At 44.1% G+C, this 21,405-nt stretch overlaps 1 protein-coding gene across 1 annotated transcript in view; it reads left to right on the forward strand.

Moving 5' to 3' along the window:
* Window positions 1–21,405, forward strand: part of LOC144833745 (uncharacterized) — a 423,204-nt gene that overhangs the window by 295,068 nt on the left and 106,731 nt on the right. Inside the window, exons 6-7 of the mRNA XM_078689185.1 lie at window positions 3,730–3,950; window positions 5,959–6,008. Coding sequence (XP_078545311.1) covers window positions 3,730–3,950; window positions 5,959–6,008 — 271 coding nt within the window. The remainder of the gene's footprint in view (window positions 1–3,729; window positions 3,951–5,958; window positions 6,009–21,405) is intronic.

Below are 21,405 nucleotides of genomic sequence, written 5' to 3' on the forward strand. Positions count from 1 at the left end.
AATAAATTGCCTTTTGTTCACACGACTCTCGAGATACACTCTTGATTAGGGGAGAGCAAAGTTGTCATGTTCTATGGTTGTCAGAAACTAAATCCCTTCTTGTCTAATCAGGGAAGTTAATTCCTTCCTGAACATTCGAGAAAGTTTCTAGTGAACTCTGAGCTAGCTGGCAAACCCAAAACTTTAAGTCTAATATCGACAGTAGTAGACCTAGTTAACGTCTGGTCTAGGCCTATACTATTGAAGGTATTATTCCAATGCGCAGAGCCTATTGGGATGATAGGAACTACACTACACCCTCTTGGTGTACTGGGTCACCGATTTCTGCATTTACAAGCCCTGCACACTTGGCCCAAACTCAGTTAACTAGTAACCCCCCTCTGGCATACTGGGTGCCCATGGTGCTGCTTTGTACTTCCCACCCTGTGTTTCTAATATGACTCTTAATAATGCGGCCCTCTCCTGGCATACAAAAGTCCCAGAGTTGATACTGCACACAGGCAATGGCCCAATCAATGCACAGTCTCACACCTCACTCAGAGAATCCTAGTGCAGGGTTCTCCACTGTACCTCGCTCCCTCCAAGACTCTCCTCTCCCTCACAGGGCACAATGGTCTTGGCAAGCAGGCAGGCTATGGTGCTACTGGCTCCAGGGCAGGTGATTTTGGTGTCCTGGGTGATGTCCCCTCACCCAGCAGGGAGACAAGCAGGCATTTCCCCTGGTCCTGGTCACATGCAGATGTCTTGCATAGCTTCCTCTACTCACACAGCTCGTCTGGCTGCTTGACACATGGCAAATGTTTGGCAACTCAACCTCCCTTTCTTATAATACTTTTCCAGACACTAAATGTGAATTTGGATCTGAGCCTTTGAAGTTTGATTTTGGGGTTCTGCTTCTTTTGTACTGGATACTTCTCTTGTTCTTCTTCCCTCATGAAAGATGTCTGTCACAGCAAGCATGACTTTTAGGCTGATTAACCCACAACACAGTTCATGATACTGACCAGAGCTCACACCTGGATGCCAGCCACAATCATATGTGCGTCAAAAGGTTAATCCCAGGCACCCAGCTCTACTCTTGAAGGTTCCTTTATCAATCCCAATCTCCCTTCCTGAGATGTGTCCAAGGGCCAGATGTAGGTCGCCCAATACCGGTTGGTAACGGCCGAAATTACCGAATTTCGGCCGTTACCGACCGGTATTGGGCTTTCCAGATGTAGGTGGCATTTTTTTTAGGATTCGGTATTTTACCGAATCGGTAAATTAAGGATTCGGTAAAATACCGCATTCTTAACATACCGATTCGGTAAATTACCGAATCCAGGATGTAGGGAGCACTTAAGTTAGTGCATTCCTCAGTTAAGGATTCGTTATTTACCACCAACTAGAAGTTGGTCGTAAATAATGAAAACCTTTGAAAAAGCATTTTTTTTGCTTTTCCAACAGTGCCATGTTGCAGACATACATGTCCTTTGTGCATGTATGTCTGCAACATGTGCACCCATGCACAATTGAGGGGTGCAACAGGGTGTCAAAATGACACCCTGCCACCCTTCAATGTTTCCCCCTTTTACCGAATCGGTATTTACCGATTCGGTAATTGTCATTCATTCCATTGGGCCTCTAGGCCCATAGGAATCCAGCTCAAAGGAACGCAGCAATACTCAAATCTGTCAGGGGGGTTCCTCTTGTCCTCATGTGTTCACCAGGCAGGTCTGGGCTTCCCAAAATGGAACTCAGGGTACTCCATGATATAATGCACCTTTGCAGGCACATTTACTCAGTGTACACTCACAGCACATTTTCTGTCCAGCACTGTTCCGCCATGCATTGTACCCTTACATGTATGCACGCATTCAGCACACACACTCAGCCTGCCTTCACCCAGTCAGTCTGCACACACTATTCAGTAATGAAGCTTTCTTATATTCACCCAGGGGTGCTTATTTCAACACACACACAATTCCAGCACAAATGCTCACTATGTGCGTGCTGAACAACACTTCACCCTTAACCCGTGATGCAGTGTACTTCATGCTAGCCCACATACACCTAGCTAACATTCACTGCACAGCACTACATCTCTCATGCAAGGTATTCCTCTTGGACATACATACACCTAGAACATGTACTAACCAAACATGCACTCTACAGTATTGCTCCATCCCTGTATGGTACCCTTCCCAGGCACACATTTAACCAACACAGAGTAACTATACTACTCCTTTGCCGTGCAGCACTCTAAATCTACCTGATGTAGGCCAAGGGTGAGACAAGAACAGAGCAGAGAAACTTTTTAAAAGGCGAATGAACCTGTAGGCCTTACTCCAGTTCTACAGGGTAAAAAGGCCCTGTTCACTACTACTGATCACTACACTATATTCTGCCAGCCCCATGCCCGTATTGCTTAACTCCTGCTGAAGGCGGTAGTCTTCCACCACTATAAGAATAGCATTTTGTGTGCCCAGACCAATATGACTGCATTCCATGAGACAGGCACATAACATGGTTCACACATATGATCTGTGTCTGCCTATGACAAAAAAGTCAGCATTATTGACCCAGACAAGAGTACAGTGGGGCACTCATGGCAGGGGTATGCGCCTTTACCATACAGATGATTCTGTCCCAAAACAAGAGTTTTAATAGGTCACTCATGATGGAGGCCTAACAGTGCACCACTAACTTTCAAAATGCTCCATGCAGGTTTTTCATCACCACTCAGCAGATTTAATGTTAATAAACATCAAGTCATAGAAATAGAAGAGCTGCTCTTTTCAGTAAAAACATAAGGAATATGGAAATCACGCTCAAAGCTATTTTGCAGTCTCCAAGACTTTGATAGGCAACATTGGAGACTTTCCAATCCCAAGACCCACATCGTGATTTGGTAACTTGTTACTGAATGGCAAAATAGGTTTGTGTCTACATACCGAATTGCATATTAAAATGAGCCTGTTTAGCGCTTCCTTTCCAATTTGTGTTTATTTATTGTATGTATCAGTGGTTTGTGACCCCAATTGCCACTGCAACCCATTGATAGGTTACTGGCACCGCAAAGTAGATGGTAACCCTCCTGAAAATGGGAAGGGGTCCTTTTGGGATCCCTTCTCCTTTGTCAATGTTGCAAAAATAAACTTTTAGGAGCAGACAGTGGTCCCTGTGACCACTTCTTTTTGGTAGAAAAATATTATTGATATTTTTCTTTTTTTAAATGCCTCCTGTTTTCCTTTAAGGATTATAGGCTGCTTTAAAAAAAGGCTTTCTTCAAAAGGAGTCACAGACATGGTGGTCTGCAGAACCCAGGAGGCACCATCACTTGGATGGCAGGGCTTCATAGTGGCTCACAACTTACAACCTACCTCATGCATATAAATGAGGTAAGTCAGATTGCAACCCCCTATGAATTGCAATTTTGTGACCCAACATGTTTGAACATATGTAGCTGCCCAAAAAAACAATGCAATCAGTAAAAGTTTTTGCCCAATTTGCAACCACTTTTACCGAATGCATTGCACGAACATAAGACCCACAGCAATACATTGCTGATGGAGCCACATAACAGAGAAACCGTATGGAAATGGATAGAATCTCAGACATGTCTGGAATTCATTTTCACTTGTGGTTCAGGACTGTGAGCACTCGGAATATGAACATGACCTTTTACGGAGTCACTATGAGCAGTATACTGCGCTTAGTTCAGATCATTTCTTTTGTTTCCTTTGATAGAATGAGGATCACCAGCGTCGGATGAAGGAGATGGAAGACCAATTTTACAAAGACATCAGTATCTACCAACAAACTATAGAACAGCAGGAGCATGCTGTTCGACTCCTGAAAGAAGATGTGGCCTGCCGCCTCCAAGAGTACCAAGATCTGCTCAATATTAAAATGGCTCTAGACATCGAGATCGCAACGTATCGCAAGCTCCTGGAGGGTGAGGAGATCAGGTAAATCTATGTGTTGGTAGCCAAAGGGTGCAGTGGAGATATGAATGCTTGTGGAAGGAGGAATGGGGGCTTTTGGTGTGGTCAGATGTAGAGAATGCTGCTATCCTCCTCATGGCAGAGAGGTTGTTTCCAAGCATTTTAGAATTTTCTCTGTAGTTTGATCCCTTTGATTGTACACTAAGTGAGGACATAAATGTCAATGATGCACATGTGCTTTCTGGTGTGTACTAGTGCGTTGGGTGTTGGCAGGGAAGTAGAACTTGGTCAGATGGCTCTCAGTGAAAAATGGAAGCCACAGGTTAGGGTGCTAATGCAAATGGTCTGTTGGATACCCAGCACTGATTCAGTGGGACTCAGATTCTAGGGCACACAACACTAGCAGTAGCGCGGTAGAAAGTAGTACTGTTACTTAGCCAGAGATTGCCTGTTCAACTATTGTGGTTTTGCATCATGTTCTTGAAGTTAACCCTGGGTGGGGAACTCCGCTCCACTCGCGGAGTTTGTGGAGTTTCCCGCATTCCGCCTCACGAGGAGCTTGCGGAGTTTCAAAAAACTCTGCTTCACGCAGCGGAGCAGAGTTTTTTTCATCGCTAGCATTCAGCAACATCAAGTTGGTGAGCGCGAGCGTGAAAAATCCACCTCCCTGTGAGATTTTTCCTCGTTCGCAACGCCAAATATCAAGTTGGCGAGTGTGAGCGTGTTAAATAAACCTCCCGGTGAGATTTTTCAATGCGGAGGGGTCAGGTTTCTCATTGCAAGGGGTCACGTATGCTCACAATCGCTCACGTTGAGAAACTGCCCATTCGCGTTGCGAAAGCTCGCCCCCGCAGGATTACGCCGAACGGCGAATACCTCGAGTATCCACTCAAACTTGCCGAACTTCGCTATCCGCGACGACATTCTCTTCAAATTGCATGAACATTGCAAACCCATATCATTGGGTTCATTTCACACCCCCTTGGACCGACGGATTTCGTCTGTTCTTTAATCGGGTTGCACACTCGCACCGATTATCCGGCCCACTGGGAACTTTATGAATTTAAGACAGGCATGCTTTATAACTAACTGTCATGAAGATGATGCCACATATCTAAGTCTAGGCATCGAAACGTCGACACCTATGTACCATATGTCTCTTAAATATTCAGAATGTATTGCACAATGGTACCCTGTTTGAATTAAGTCTGTCTACTGAATACTAGGAAACAGACCGCTCCGCCCGTTTTGCCTGAAATTGCTGTTTTGTCTTGTCTTATGTTGGGTCACAGGCTGTGCCCCCTTGACATTATTTTCCAATTTTGTGTCACCATTTACATTTGTTTAAATAAAATTCTGTCCGGCTGGACAAAGAACATACTGACTATTTAGCGTATGTTGATTCAAGTTCTCAATATTCATGTTCTAGGGACCCCTGTCTTTAGTAACAGGGTTAATTGAAGTCCGTTTTGGTTAATGGTGGCAATCATTGCAAGATTATATAATGTTCCAGTGCACCTACTAGTAAGTTTGTGCAAGGGTGAGAGTAAGGGAGTGCACATTCTCAGGGATGATAATAAATGAACACATGTTGGTAAAGGTGATCTGTGGGCAGGGAAGTGAACACGGGTTCACATTAGTGTAGGTGGGTTCAATATTTGTGACAGACTGCCATTAGACGTGGTGAAATATAAAAGAGTGTAGGATCTGATGAGTTTCACTGGGGGAACCTATCATGGTTATACTTATGTGGAGGGCTAACAGGGAGTGAATGCCAGGCCGCCTAGGTGCATATGTTGCTGCAAGTGGGTTAATCAATCCTTGTGACAGACTGCTAGTGGGCGTGGTGAAGTATGTAAGAGCATAAGATCTGATGAGTATCACTGAGGGAACCTATGATGGGTATACTCATGTGGAGAACTAACAACGAGTGCATGTCAGGCCACCTGGGTCCAGATTCCTTCACCCACATACCAGTATGTTTTATAGATAGCCTATATCACCACTCATGTCCTGTCATTTTTCCCAATAGATTACTCAACTCTTCACCGTCATCTGCCTTCATTCAAATCAAGAGCACCGGTGAGTTCACTCTTTGGTCAATACAACATGTCTTCACTTTTTAATCTTTATTTATGTCCGAAACCTCCAAGTGTCAGAATCATGAGGGGTCTGCCCATCACGGGAGACTAGATCACTTATCCATTGAGATATTATCTGACTTGGGGCTTGATTTAGAGATTGTCAGACAGGGTACTCCACCACTAACACTGTGCGCCAACTGGCTGTGCATCCACTTTATTTAAAAATAGGAGTATTGTCATGTTTAAAATGGCAGTGGCCCACTAGGTCTGCTAGTTAAAACACTACGCCAATGGCCTGACAAAATTGGGGCTGTTGGTGTAAGTACATCAGTCTGTCCAAACTATTTATAAGGGAAAGTATATGTACCTTTTTTTACTTGGGAGTGCCAGGGAAAGACTGGTGGTACTGAGATGAAAATAAATAAATAATGAACCCCCCCTCCCACTCCATGGGAGAAAAATTCTGTTGTTTCAACATGTTATTTAAAAAAACAAAAACCCCTGCTTTGGCAGTTTGCCGTTGATAACTTCAAAGTTTGTTGGTCAGCTTCATGCAACATTGGGTCTTCTCAGCAAGGTTCCACTGCCTTCAGAGGAGCCACCATGGCTGCTCCTTCTTTCAGTGCCAACTCATTTTCTCTGAGGACCCTGATCTGATTCCACCCCACCAGCCATAAGAACCAAATCATTCATGCCTCATTCAACAAAGAGCTCAAACACTTCCTCTCTGTTCGGTTACTCCATCCTAAATTATGATCATCCTATATGACTGTATCAGACCACTGAAGAGTCTGTGAAAGAGCTGTTTCCTTCTTTCTCCAAACAACTCTTCTATATTGAATTTTCTCCCTAAACACACAACTTTCTTAACAATTGTAAAGTGCTGTGATACTCAACTGGCTCCAGTTGGTGATATATGAAAACATAAATGAATCTATACTACTATTATAAAGAGAGAACTGTGACCTTTGAGCCAGGTAAACTCGAAAACTACACCACCAATCCAAACACCCAATACATGTTTGAAAACGTCAGGACAAGCAGAAGGACATAGGCTATATCAAAAAAATACATATACCTTATTTAAAAAATTTACGATTAAAAAAAAGTAGTCCCTTAGAAGTAGCGCCGGCCGGCCGCGACGTGCGTGTTGACATCAGCAGCGAAGGGAGGAGCGGCATACAGGAGCCCGAGGAACAGCGGTGGACATGAGCGCGGGGAGGAGCTGCGGAGCGGCGAGAAGCGGAGGAGCAGTGGAGCGGTAAAATCAGCAGCGCGGGGAGGAGTGGAGGATGAGGTAAGAGAAGCATTCGCGGGTGCGCACCGAGGGACGGGCGGGGGCCATGAACACTGAGTGCTCAAAAAGCCTTTTCCTCAAAGTCGGGACGTAGGGGGAAACAAAGCGTGGGCAGAAGCGGCCAGGACCAACGACGGGCGGGAGCCATAAACACTGAGTGCTCAAAAAGCATTTTCCTCAAAGTCGGGACGTAGGGGGAAACAAAGCGTGGGCAGAAGCGGCCAGGACCAACGACGGGTGGGGGCCATAAACACTGAGTGCTCAAAAAGCATTTTCTTCAAAGTCGGGACGGCGGGGAAAACAAAGCGTGGGCAGAAGCGGCCAGGACCAACAAAACGGCTGCTCTGCTGCACCACTCCTGCTGCGATGCTGCCACCAGCCCCCTTCTGCCTCGGGCAACGCCGGGGCGGGCTGCTAGTAAATAAATAAATGCAGAGCTAAGGTATGGGAACATTACATGGCACAGAACGTTGGCAATTATGGGTCATGTCTTGGACCATAGAACTGCGTTCTTTGAGAAACAGGTATAAATCATCCATTTCCAGCTGAGAGAATGGGAGTGGTTATAGCTCTCGAGAGTCAGCAATGAAGGAGTGGCATGATATGTGGCTGCTGCAAAAACAACAGTTGATGGACAGAATGCAGAACAATTCCATACATTCACCCCAGTACAGAGATTTGGGCCTAAATCCATCATTTTTTTGCTACAGTGCCATTTCAGTTTGAACCCAGCCATATGCAAATCAGTCATGACCCTGTGCCTCATGGGAACAGCCCAGCCCAAACTGCCAAACCAGGCCCTTCCTGGACTGGAAACAAGTATCCTAGGACCGTTTTCGGAGTTTCACCCCTCTTCAGCCAGGATAGCTTGATTTAAGTGGCATGGAGAGCACGGGACCCACGTCTGGGCATACCCGTCCCACTCGGGATGACAAATGCAAAAATAATAGTTGATGGACAGAATGCAGAACAATGTCATACATTCATCCCAGTACAGAGATCTGGGCCTAAATCCATCGTTTTTTTGCTCAACATGCCATTCCAGTTAGGACCCAGCCATATGCAAATTAGTCTTGACCCTGCAAACAATGGGAACAGTCCAGCCCGTACTGCCAGGCCATCCTCCTGGACTGGAAGCAAGCATCATAGGACCGGTTTTGGGCTTTCAGCCCTCATCAGCCAGGATAGCTTGTCTCCAGTGGCATGGAGCGCACAGGACCCATGTCTGGGCATAACCGTCCCACTCGGGGTGACAAATGCAAAAACAACATTTGATGGACAGAATGCAGAACAATGTCATACATTCACCCAGTACAGAGATCTGGGCCTAAATCCATTGTTTTTTTGCTCACCGTGCCATTCCAGTTTGGATCCAGTCATATGTAAATCAGTCTTGACCCTGCGCCCAATGGATACAGTCCAGCCCAAACTGCCAGGCCAGGTCCATGACTACATACTCATCGAAGACCTGAACTTCCACCTCGACAACCCCAATGACCCCAACTCCTCCACCCTCCTGGACAACCTCGCCAACATTGGACTGAAACAGCTGATCACCACGTCTACCCATAAGGCAGGACATACTCTTGTGGAGTGGTGTGGCTCACTGGTAAGAGGCGGCAAACCCGGAAGCAGAGAACGGCCCGGGACCAGGGTTCAATTCCCGACGCGGCAGGGTCGTGGACCAGGGTCAGCGGACTCGACAATTCTCGCCTCAGCGCCTACTCTAACCAGGGATCACACTCGGCAACTCTGGGCATTAAGCTTGCCTCATCTCTACAACGGCCCCCCACAGACGCCGGGGATGCCTGGTTTCACCTTGGAGATACCCAGAAGGGACCATCTCACAGGGAAAGCCAGGACGGGTTCCCCAGCGGTCTCCAGTGCCTGTACACTTACGGGCAGCCGTGCGCTTTACAAATCCAACACATTGACATTTACATCACCCTAACTTTGCAGGAGGAAACAACATCCACTTCAGCCACACCATGCAATCCCCATGGACAGACCACCACTGCGTACACTTCCTCATCAACAGACCCACGTTGCCCAAACCTACCCCCGCCCTCCACAAAGAAACTGGAGCAAAGTCACTGAAGAGCAGCTCAACTCCACCCTCAACCGCGATGTCCTCACCACCTTGACTCATGCCAACCTCGCAGCTAAAGAACTCCACAGATGGATCTCAAACTGCGCAGATGAGCTCGCACCCCTGTGTAACCTCAACAGACACCACCTCAGGAAGGCCAACTGGTTCACCACCGACCTACAAGAATCCAGACACATCTGCAGACGTCTTGAGAAGAACTGGAGAAACAGCAAAACGCTGGAAGACCGCACTACCTGCAAGAACACCATTACTGAATACCGCCAATGCGTCAGATTCACCAAAAAGACCTTCATCCAGAACAAGATCCTCACCAATTCCACCAACTCCAAGGAACTTTTCAGCGTGATCCAGGAATTCACCAAGCTCCCCAGCGAAACCATGGACATCGCCCCATTCCAGGCTCTCTGCAGCAAACTTATTTCCTACTTCCATCTAAAAATCAAGGGCCTCTATGATGTTGCGGGGATTCTGCTCATGCACAGAACTATGCACAGGAAACCAGAACCTCAGCGAATTGTGGTGTACCAAAAAACTCACCTCAGCACCCAGAACCCCTATCTGACTAGCATCAGTGTCTAATTAGCTCTCTGTCCTACAGCGAAGCTACCAATGATTAGGCAACCCAGAACAAGCGACTTAGGGTACTCTCAGAAATGGTGGGAATTAAGCACACAAAGTTTAAAATGTTCATTTTTAACTACGTGCTCTAATATGCAGTATTTTAGCTAACATAAGCAGGCATATGATTAGAAATAATACAATCAGTATTGTTACAATTCCATAAAACACAAAGGGAGAAATCATGTAACAATGATAGTGGAAACACGTCGTATAGCATCTTGTGAACCACCCTTCCCTGCTAGAAACTAGGTTTTATAATAATAGACGGTCTCTTAGGCTTGAATGGGGAACCCCATACCTCCAAGATTAGCAGAGGTGAATCATATCTCAGGATCAGCAAAGCTCTCTGTCTCTGGAAAGGTTTTTTCTCCAAGTGCTCAAATCAGGCCTGCAGTGCAATATTAAAGGCACTAGAATTTCAGTTGGTTTCAGCTGTGTGCGTGGTGTGTCTAAAGCGTGGGCCGATCAACCTGAATCACGCCATACATTTGTATTATGACCTTGAAGTCTTCTGCACAACATTTACATTTAGTGTTGTGTGCAAAAGCTGCAAAGTGGCAAAATGGCATTTACATTTCTAATAAGGTTATGCTAACAGAGCAATGTGTGCAAGTAGAGCCCTGTCTTCACTACAATGACAACTTCAACCAACAGACAACTGACTCTGAACCCACCTCTCACTCCAGCATCACCATCCAGCCCACCAACTCCTCCTGGACCCCAGTCACCACCAAAGACACCACCTCGACCATGAAAGGCATCCACGTAGGAGCTCCCACGGATCCCTGTCCCCCGCACATCTTCCACAGAGCCGCCATCATCCCAGAACTACAACACACCATCAATGCCACCTTCAAGACTGGCATCTTTCCCGACGACTGGAAACACGCAGAAGTCATACCCCTTCTCAAGAAACCCTCAGCAGATGCCACGGACCTCAAGAACTACTGACCCATCTCCCTCCTCCCCTTCATGGCCAAAGTCACGTAAAAGTCCATCAATGCCCAACTAACAAAATTAATCGAAGAAAAGGCCATTCTCGACCCCTTCCAATCTGGATTCCACAGCAACCATAGCACCAAGACTGTCCCACTCGCTGCCACAGACGACATCCGCACCCTCCTCAGCCAAGGGTACACTGTGGCTATGATCCTACTCGACCTCTCTGCAGCATTCAACACAGTCTCCCACCGCACACTCACCGCTAGACTCCACAACTCCGACATACGGGAACGGCCCTCGACTGGGTCCACTCCTTCCTCACCAGCAGAACCCAAAGAATCAGACAACCCTTTCTCTCCGAACCCACGGAAATCAACAGCGGAGTACCCCAAGGATCGTCACTCAGCCACACGCTCTTCAACATCTACATGGCCCCCCTCACCGCCATTGTCAGACAGCACAGACTCAACATAGTATCCTATGCAGTTGACACCCTGCTCATCCTCTCACTCTCCAAGGATCCCATCACCACCAACTTCCAGGAAGGAAGGACGTCACATCCTGTATGAGCAGCAGCTGCCTGAAGCTCAACTTAGACAAGACAAAGGTCCTCGTCCTCGGACCCTTCCCCTCAGCATGGGACAACACCTGGTGACCCACCACCCGCAACCCTCCCACCCCCAGGGAATATGCCCGCAACCTCAGCATTGTACTCAACACCTCCCTCTCTATGTTGACCGGTCAACATTGTCACCTCCAGCTGCTTTAACACCATTCGCATCCTCCAAAAGATCTGTAAATGGATGCACCCCGAATCGAGAAAGACTGTCACCCATGCACTCATAACCAGCAAACTGGACTACGGCAATGCCCTCTACGCCGGGATCAACAAGTCTCTGCTCCGCAAACTCCAGTCAATACAGAACACCACAGCCAGTCTCATCCTCGACATCCCTCAACACGAACACATCACCCAACACCTTCAGAACCTCCTCTGGCTCCCCATTGAGAAGAGAATAACTTTTAAGATACTCACCCACGCCCACAAATGCCTCCAGAACACCGGACCCCAATACCTCAATGAGAGAATCTCTTTCCATGTACCCAAGAGAAACCTCTGATTCGCCGACCTCACCCTCGCCAACACCCCACGCATCTGCAGAGCCAAAGCAAGTGGAAGAGCCTTCTCCTACATTGCGGCCAAGACCTGGAATGAGCTCCCGATCGACATCAGACGCTCCTCTCTGATCATCTTCAAGAAGACAATCAAGTCCTGGCTCTTCCACTGAATGGGGCGCCTCACCTCCCTCCCCCCAGTGCCTTTAGACCCTCATGGGTGAGTAGCGCCCTTTACAATCCCCTCATTGATTGATTGATAGACAAGGTATTCATGAATCAATTCTTACCCGGCTTGATCGCTTCATCTAAATGTGCGTAACTGTCCACTGTTTGCCTTCTCCTTACACTCATCCTGAGTGTGCCGGTAATTGGAAAGGGAAGTCAAAGGTGCACTTCCATGTTTAAGAATATAGGACGACAATCGGAACTTTGCACGCGTACTCACCTGCAGGTAAGAAATTAAAACTAATAAGCACCAACAATAGAGATAGCAAGGCAATATAGTAAACCCAGAAATTAACGGCGGAATTTTCCCTGTTACTTTCACTTTATATATGTACATTGCCTGATATGGAAGCACATTAAGGAGAAGACAAAAAATGGACAGTTACACAAATTTAGATAAAACGATCAAGACTGGTAATAATTGATTCATGAACACAATGTGAGGTGATTTTAACTTAAATGACATAATAAATGAAAGCTATAATTAGGTGATATTATTTACAGACGAACAACAAACTGAGAGTTCTAAACCCAAACGGAACTGCACCGGGACAGAAGTAGAACCGGCAGCCAGGTAGGCTTATATTATCAAGGGGAGTTACTACCTATACTGGAATAGACATAGAGACACAACATGGAGTGAGTGCCTATCTATTCACTCAACCTGAATTCACTCCTTGGAAGATTTAGTATACCTTTCTATGGGTCCAGGGCTTCAGAGGGGACAAACTTGAGTGTGGATTTTATAGGTGTGTGTATGTACGTTTATGTATGTATATATATATATATATATTGTATATTGTATGAATGTATGTAGGTATAAACTCTAACCAGATGTCTTCTGTATACGAACAGCTACCCCCTTTGTGTGTGTGTGTATATTTATATATGTACACTGGGGCTGCTAGTCAAGTACGCATGGAGTGATCGCGAAAAAACGCTAGCAGAAATTAAACAGCTGGAAGAGGATTTACGTAAAGAAGAAGATAGCAAAAAAGTATCTGATGCAATGGATTTAATGAAACCTAGACTGTTGAGATATAAACAAAAAATAAAAATGCGCAAGCAAGAAAAGTTTCAACACGACGAACGTGACTATCAGCAGGGCAGAGTATTAACCTACGCAAAAAAGTTCGACGTTTCACGCAAGGAGTTAAGCTCTAAAACAGCAGTACCAGCACAGGCAGTGGATACTTCAGAGTCTGATTTAACAGGCAATGAATCGAGTGATGACCAGGCACCACAAACCTCAAAGGGTTCGGACAAGCAAACCCCTTTTCAAACAGAGTTTCAAGTCATCAAACACTGCTGGCTACGGGGTGGAAAGAACGAGCCACCAGAAACGAACGTAAATGTAAACGTAGGAGGACAAGAAGATCAGGCGGCGGGGGGAAAACCAAAAAAAACAACTTGGACCAACCGCAGACGCAACAACAGGAGATGGTAGGGTCATCAAATTTAACAGTGGTCAATTTGACAACTAGACCACTCAGTGACTCTGAACGTAAAGTGTTAAGCCTGGGTTTAACTTTCTGCCCTGACTCACATCTTGAGTATACACAAACTAGAATTGATAACTTTAGTTTCGTCAGAAAGTTGAAACTACATAAATATTTCAAAACTAGGACTCATCTAAAGACAAGCAAGCAGCCAACAGCAAGACTAACAGCAACGGATAGTCTTGCGGTCAATGATCTCTCGGCAATCGAAGTATTCGAAGATTTAAGAAATGAAGTGATGCTGGAGGACATAGCAAGCCAAGACATAGTGCAACGTGCAATCAATGTGGGAATTGAGCAGGACAGGGAGGAAAGTCCATACAAACCATGTTCAACTTTTAACCCGCAGATGCCGTTTGATGCCTTGGATACCTTTTCGGAAGCAATGATTAAAGATCTCTTACAATTCCGGAAAAAGCAAAAAACAAACAACAGCGGATTTAATCTATCGCAGGAGGAAAAGCAAGCACTGAATGACTTGGCTAATGACAATACCATCATCATTAAACCTTCGGATAAGGGGGGCAATGTGGTAGTGCAATCAAGGGAACAATATCACTGTGAGGCTATGAGGCAATTATTGGATGTGGGATGTTATCAAAAAACCACTTTGAAATTATATCAACAGAGCATACAGGTATATGATGATCTCATTAACAAGTGGTATAACAGGAAGATGCTTGGAAGTGAGGAATACCACTATCTGCGGAGCTCTAGCCCCATATGCCCATCATTCTACCACATTCCAAAACTGCACAAAGACAATCTGCAACCCCCTGAAAGACCTATAGTCTCTTCGGTTCAAGGATTGACGGAACATGTTTCCAAGTTCCTTGATTTCTTTTTGGCAAGCTTGGTAACGAAGCTATCTTCTCATGTAAAGGACACCAAAGATTTTTTAACCAAAATCCAAAATGTACCATGGCAATCTGACTATCTGTTAGTTGTCCTTGATATAACAAGCTTATACACTTGTATCGAACACTCTAAAGGTATAGAAGCAGTAACGGCATATTTGAAAAAAAGGCAATTGAGATATGCGCAACATAACTGTATGCTTATTGAGTTTCTGCAATTCTGCTTGTATAATAACATTTTCCTTTTTGAAGAGGATTACTATCAACAGGTGTCTGGCACGGCAATGGGCACCTGCTTCGCTCCCAGCTATGCGAATTTATTCGTAGGCTGGTGGGAGGAGCAGGTGTCCAGAACCTATAGGGACAACAAATCCAGTGGTACTGTGATAAAATGGCATCGATATATCGATGATTTATTTATCATCTGGCAGGGCACAGAAGAAACTGCACGTCACTACATCGCATACCTGAACGATAATGATCACAATCTGCATTTTGCCGGAACAATTAGTCCTACTACGGTGGATTACTTGGACCTAAGAGTGCAGATTGTTGGGGGTAAGATTGAAACTTCGTTATATCGAAAACCAACTGCAGGCAATTCTATACTGTATGCAACAAGCAGTCACCCCCCCCAAACTAGTGCAGAGCATCCCTTACGGGGAACTGTTAAGGCTCAGGAGGAACTGCACACGCGAGTGTGACTTTGACACAGCTGCCACTGAGAGTTTAGCCAGATTTGCTGTAAAAGGCTACAATCCGATCACCCTCAATAGAACACTTTGCAAAGTAAAAGCCTTGACCAGGGAAAGTCTGTTGGATGATAGCAGGGGTAAAAGAAATAAGGGAGGCAAATTTCGATTAATAACCCCGTATTCATCTGAAGCTAACCACCTGAAACTAATGCTGAAGAAAAACTGGGATATTTTAAGAGCAGACAATGTTATAGGTGAGGACATTCCCATTCATCCATTGGTCACATTTAAAAAGGCCAGATCTATTCGTGACCAATTGGTACGGAGCCACTTGGAGAAAATACCTCCAAAGTCTAACACCTTGAGAAGCATGAAAGGCTTCTTCCCCTGTCATAAATGTAAAGCATGCTGTAACAGCAAAAGAGCGCTTACATACACCATTCGCGACACTGGCATGGTCAAAAAAATCAACAAGTTTATCACCTGCAGTACACCGTATGTGGTGTACTGTCTTGTCTGCCCCTGTGGGCTGCAATATATAGGCAGCACGGTACATCCTTTAAAAATCAGAATTTTAGAACACATGAGGGCGATAGACAAAGTAGACCAAGCTTATCCAGTCGCAAGACATTTTGCGGAAAAACATCAAAGCGACCGTAATAGGCTTTTATGCTATGGACTAGATTCAGTTCCTGAAAGTGTCAGAGGTGGGGACAGATTGAAAAAACTCAGTAGGCTCGAATCAAGATACATTATCGACCTACATACAAAGACACCATGGGGTTTGAATTATGGTGAAGAATTGATGGTTCACATTGGTACATGAAGTAATTTCTAGATGAACTGCAGAGATGAAATTTCTAATTGATTGGTGAAACTGCACATGTGTATATATATATATTTAAGTGCACACTGGCACATGAGGTATTAGATAGATGAATTGTAATAATTATGTGACTACATCTCTAATCTTGATGAGACAGCTTGTACATATTTTTGCATATATTAGTATGTACATTTGTAAATGTGTGTATACATGTATATATATATATGTGACGTAGGATTGTTGAAGTGATAGAATACTTTGATTTGATTTAATTTGATCTTATTCATAAAGTTCTTGATCTTAGTGATAATTGGATTTTGGGAAATACTAGTTATAATTGTGAAATCTAATCATAATTTTGAAGAAATGATTTGGTCAGCCCGCTGAAATGAATATAAATATGGATTTACATGTTGCATCATGATATATGACATATATCTAACTGGAAAATAAGGAATTGTTGGAGTTTAAAAATATGGTTGATTCCATTTGTACAATAACAGACCTGATTAAGATTTAAGGGAGGACAATAGCCGATTCACGGCTGAATTGTTGTTTGGTTGTAGGGTAATTCGTGTAAATACAATATATGTATGTTGAACTGTATATAATATATGCACATTTCATGATTCGCGATTACTTGTACCAGGAGTGAGTTACATACGTATATAATCTCGATGTGTATTGAATGAGATCTCTCTTTGTAAATAATACACCACTCCAATATGACGCTATGTAAAAGCTGACTAGCGTGTAGTCCTTCCTTGATTGCGGTGAATTTTGTTTTAAAATCATGACGGTGTTTGGTGGCCACCGACATCGAGAAAGGCTGAGTGCCGAAACGCGAGGGCGTCTGTCTGTCTGTGAATAAAGCAACCTTTTTAAAACGGCAACCCCGTGAGTGTGGGTAATTCTTCTGAAAATTGTTAAGAATTGGAGCGCAATATATATATATATATATTTTGACATGATTTATGACAGATTGCTGGCGAATATTTAGCACGAAATAAAGCACTAAAGAAAACAAGCACTTAGCTGTGGTTTCGCTCTGGCGTTATTTTTCCATTGTTACATGGGATTTTGTTGGATGGCGTCCCTTTCGACATATATATATATATATATATATATATATATAATATATATAATTTATTTATTTAAAGTTTTATAAAGCGCATAGCTGCCCCTGTGACGGGGCGTCCCACTAACTAAGCACAAGCTGAAAACACTTCCAAGAGAAAAAGAGAGCCTAAGCTGGAAAGAGCCAAGTTTTTAAAGCCTTACGAAAAGCTAGATGGTTCTGGAGTCCTCTAATGGGGGTTGGAAGAGAGTTCCAAAGGCGCGCCGCCTGAACTTTAAAGGATCGACTGCCCGCTCTGGCTCTGAGAAAACGGGGAGTACAAACCAAGCCCGCATTAGCCGATCGCAAAGGGCGGTTCGGTACATATTGAGCCAGCAGATCCGCCAAAATCTGCGGTCCCTGGCAGGTCAATATTTTATGGGCCACACACAAAGACTTAAACTGAATTATTTTCGCTATCGGTAGCCAGTGCAACTTAGGCAGAAGGTGCGAGACCGAGCATGATTTAGGCAGCGCTAGCAGGGCTCGAGCTGCTGCGTTCTGGATTCTCTGCAGCCGGACAATAAAGGACTTGTTAGCTCCTAAAAATAAGGAATTTCCATAGTCCAGCCTTGACAAAATTGTAGCCTGAAGAGCGGTTTGGCGGACTTTTGGTGCAAAATATCCAAGTAGGGGCCTTAACCCTCTTAGGAGACCAAAGCAAGATCCCGCAAGGTTCTTGGATTGCACATCATATGAGAGTTCGCTGTCAATCCAAAGGCCCAAATTTTTTACTGCCTTCTTTGGCTGGGGTGCGGGTTTAAGTTTGTCAGGCCACCACTGTTCTGACCAGAGGGAGCTATCTCTCCCTAGCACTAGGATTTCTGACTTGGCAGCATTCAGCCGTAAACAATTTGCTACCATCCAGTCAGAGATAGCTAATAAGTCCTCTTTCAATTTGAAGAGATTATCTTGGCAGATCCTCGAAAAGGCGATGACTAGCTGGGTGTCATCGGCGACAACCCTCTGCTTTTTGCCAGCAGGGCTAGGGGCTGTACATAGATGTTACAAAGTGCAGGGCTCAATATAGAGCCCTGGGGGACCCCATGTTTAATAGCATGTGTTTGATAATGATACAGTGGCACCACCACTTGAAAGGTTCTGTCTTCTAGGAACGATTTAAACCAGGCCCAGGCCAGCTCCCGCACCCCCATATCATGTAATCTGCCTAGAAGGATCTCATGGAAAACACTATCGAACGCAGCACTTACATCCAAAAGAATTAAGGCCGAAGAGTTCCCAACATCTAGGCTGCACCGAATGTCAAGAGTTTTGGTGTGCTCTACAAATTCTGCCAGGACCGAGTTCACATATGCCTCAGTAACCTTACCTAGAAAAGGAAGCTGGGAAATTGGACGGAAATTACTCGGGTCCGATGGCTCCAAGGAAGGCTTTTTTAAAAGTGGTATAACTTTTGCGTGCTTCCAGGTTGCCGGCAATAGCGCCGAAGACAGTGATAGATTCAGCACATCCCTGCTTACTGAGGAGATGGACTTAAGAACTTGCCGAAGCTGATCGAGTCTCAGAAAAGAGCACAGCGTTGGTTTAACAGGATTAGGCCTAGTAACCGGCAAGTACATTTGAGAGATATTCGAGGAGGCTTCAGGGGGGCAAACTGTAGGCAGGTTGTCATAAATAGTCTCTACCTTACTCACAAAAAAATCTGCAAGTGACTCACATTGAGTGTCAGAGGTGATCGGGGAGTCAATTATTTCGTTGGCATGTTGCATATTTTTAAGCAGGGAAAAGATCCTTTTAGGGGGGTTATTACTTTACAAAATTTTAGTAGCAATATGGGCCGCTCTGGCTTTCCAGATCAGTCTATGATATGCTTTAATAGATTTCCGATAAGTGATTTTAGTTTCAGTATCATAGTTATGCCTCCATGATCATTCCAGTTGCTTGCAAGCTTTTTTTGCTTCCACCAGAGATTCGTTAAACCAGGGATTTGAAGGTCCAAGTTTTTTCCTTGAACAACATTTCTCCGGTATACAGATGTCTAAGGCCTGCGTCAGCCAGTCCTGAAAGAGAGAGTCCACTGCCTCAATATTTGAGGGGAACAAGGGTTTAGATTTTACCAACAGGTCAGAGAATTGACTAACGTCTCATTTGTGCCAAGGGACCTTCATCAGCGAAGCTGACCGGTGGGTCACCAATTTTCCCAGGCAATTGAAGTAAGAAGGGAACGAGATATTGGTCAGTCCAGACCAAAGGGATCGAGGGTGAAACAGTTACACCACCCAGGTTGGAAAAGATGGGATCCAGCAAATGTCCTGCGGAGTGAGTGCTCTATGTCACTTATTGCACAAGTTGGCAGACCTCCAAATCGGCCCTTGTGTCTGGACAAAGCTATGCCTCTCTGAAGAGCTCTAATTAGAGCGAAACACTGTGTCAGGGGGTTGCTTTTACTCATTCAAGGTTGGCTTGAGTTGGTATTTTACTATTACAAAGCTGTAATACTATGCCTGGAGTGATAAATGGCTTTTGTCATTTTACAGTTCGGCAATGACAGCACTGTGCTACTCTTATGCTTAAAGACTTTGCTGTAGAAATGCTAAAAGACTTTGTCCTTTTATATCTCAGCGTGGATGGCACTTTGCTAATCCTATGCTTAAAGACTTTGATAGAAAAACAGACATTTGAGGTGAGCAGACCTAGAGTGTTGCTGATGTTAAGAGTGCTCTAACAGGAGCTGCTTTCCACCTAAACTTGACAACTACCCAGAGTTCTCTCCTATCTATATATATATTCACTGAAAAAACCATAGGTTTCAGGCCTTATATAGTTAGGAATTAGCATTTAAAAAACCTTTAAAATTCACTCAGAAAACTATGAGTTTTAGGGGTGTTATAGTTAGCTGGACATTTCACTCATACAAAACCATTGAAATTGCTCCTATATAGTTAGTTGTACTAACTATATTTCGCGCACCCGCAATCCACTGCTGATGATGTCACATATTACATCATTCATGACATAGTCAGTGACATCACTGATGACATCTCAAATGACATCACTGATGCCATCACTGATGACATCATCCAGTGAATGTGGTTTGCTTCGTTATTTAAATATGCATTGTATATATAGCAATTTGCATTGAAGAATGAGTGGATATATACAAATAAATATTTGGATGGAGGATTTAGTAGCAGTGTAATTGACTGTTTACTTGACCAATTTATAGTGTCTCACTAAATATAGTGGATAGTGACTAAACTGTTTGAATATCTGTATCACTTTGTCAGTTGTTGTGTAAACTGGTTCTCCAGTTGGTTATTAGCTATGTGAAAGTCTGTATTAGTTATTGATTAGTTAACTGAGTATTTGTATGGGAGAGTGAATGTGTGTGTGGTTCGGTGGGGGGGGGGGTGACTGCCCAAAGATGTGTGAATAGTTGATTCACTAGATATATGAAGTTAAATCTACATGTTCTAACAGTTGTTTAGGTGAGTGAAGATCTTTATGGGTGTGGTGATGAGCAAATATATTTCTCAATGGTACATGTCCAACAAACTAGAAAAATAAAAGGCAGTGTATGTGTCAGTTGTTGTATATTAATAAGTATACATAAGACTCAATGATTGTGTGAGTGACTGTATGGATAACTTTATACTTGTAATAATGATTTTATAATTCACTAAGTATGACTTACTATCTAAATGAATAGATGAAGTTGTGTTTGTATAAGTGTGTAGCTAAGTAAATATGTAAGTATGATCCATTTTTTGCATAAGAGAGTAGGATGACTTCATATGTAAATAGGATGTGTGCTGGTGTGTAATGTCGATTTAGGTGTATAAGTATTTTTGATAGTGTTCTATTGTTCATTGACAGCATGTATGAGTGAATCTACAGGTAAGTGATTAGATGTGTGTATACATCTATGAATCACTGAGTGGGTTTTTAGATACTTGTATTGCTGTAACAATGGATTCAAATATGATACTCCGTATTTTACAAAGAGTGATGAAAGATTTTACTAGTGTATGAAAAGGTTATGTGATTGTCACGTGGATGATGTCACCAGTGATGTCATTTGAGATGTCATCAGTGATGTCACTGACCATGTCATGAATGATGTAAT

The sequence above is a fragment of the Lissotriton helveticus genome, chromosome 1_1, assembly GCF_964261635.1.
Source record: "Lissotriton helveticus chromosome 1_1, aLisHel1.1, whole genome shotgun sequence".
In the NCBI taxonomy this organism is placed as follows: Eukaryota; Metazoa; Chordata; class Amphibia; order Caudata; family Salamandridae; genus Lissotriton; species Lissotriton helveticus.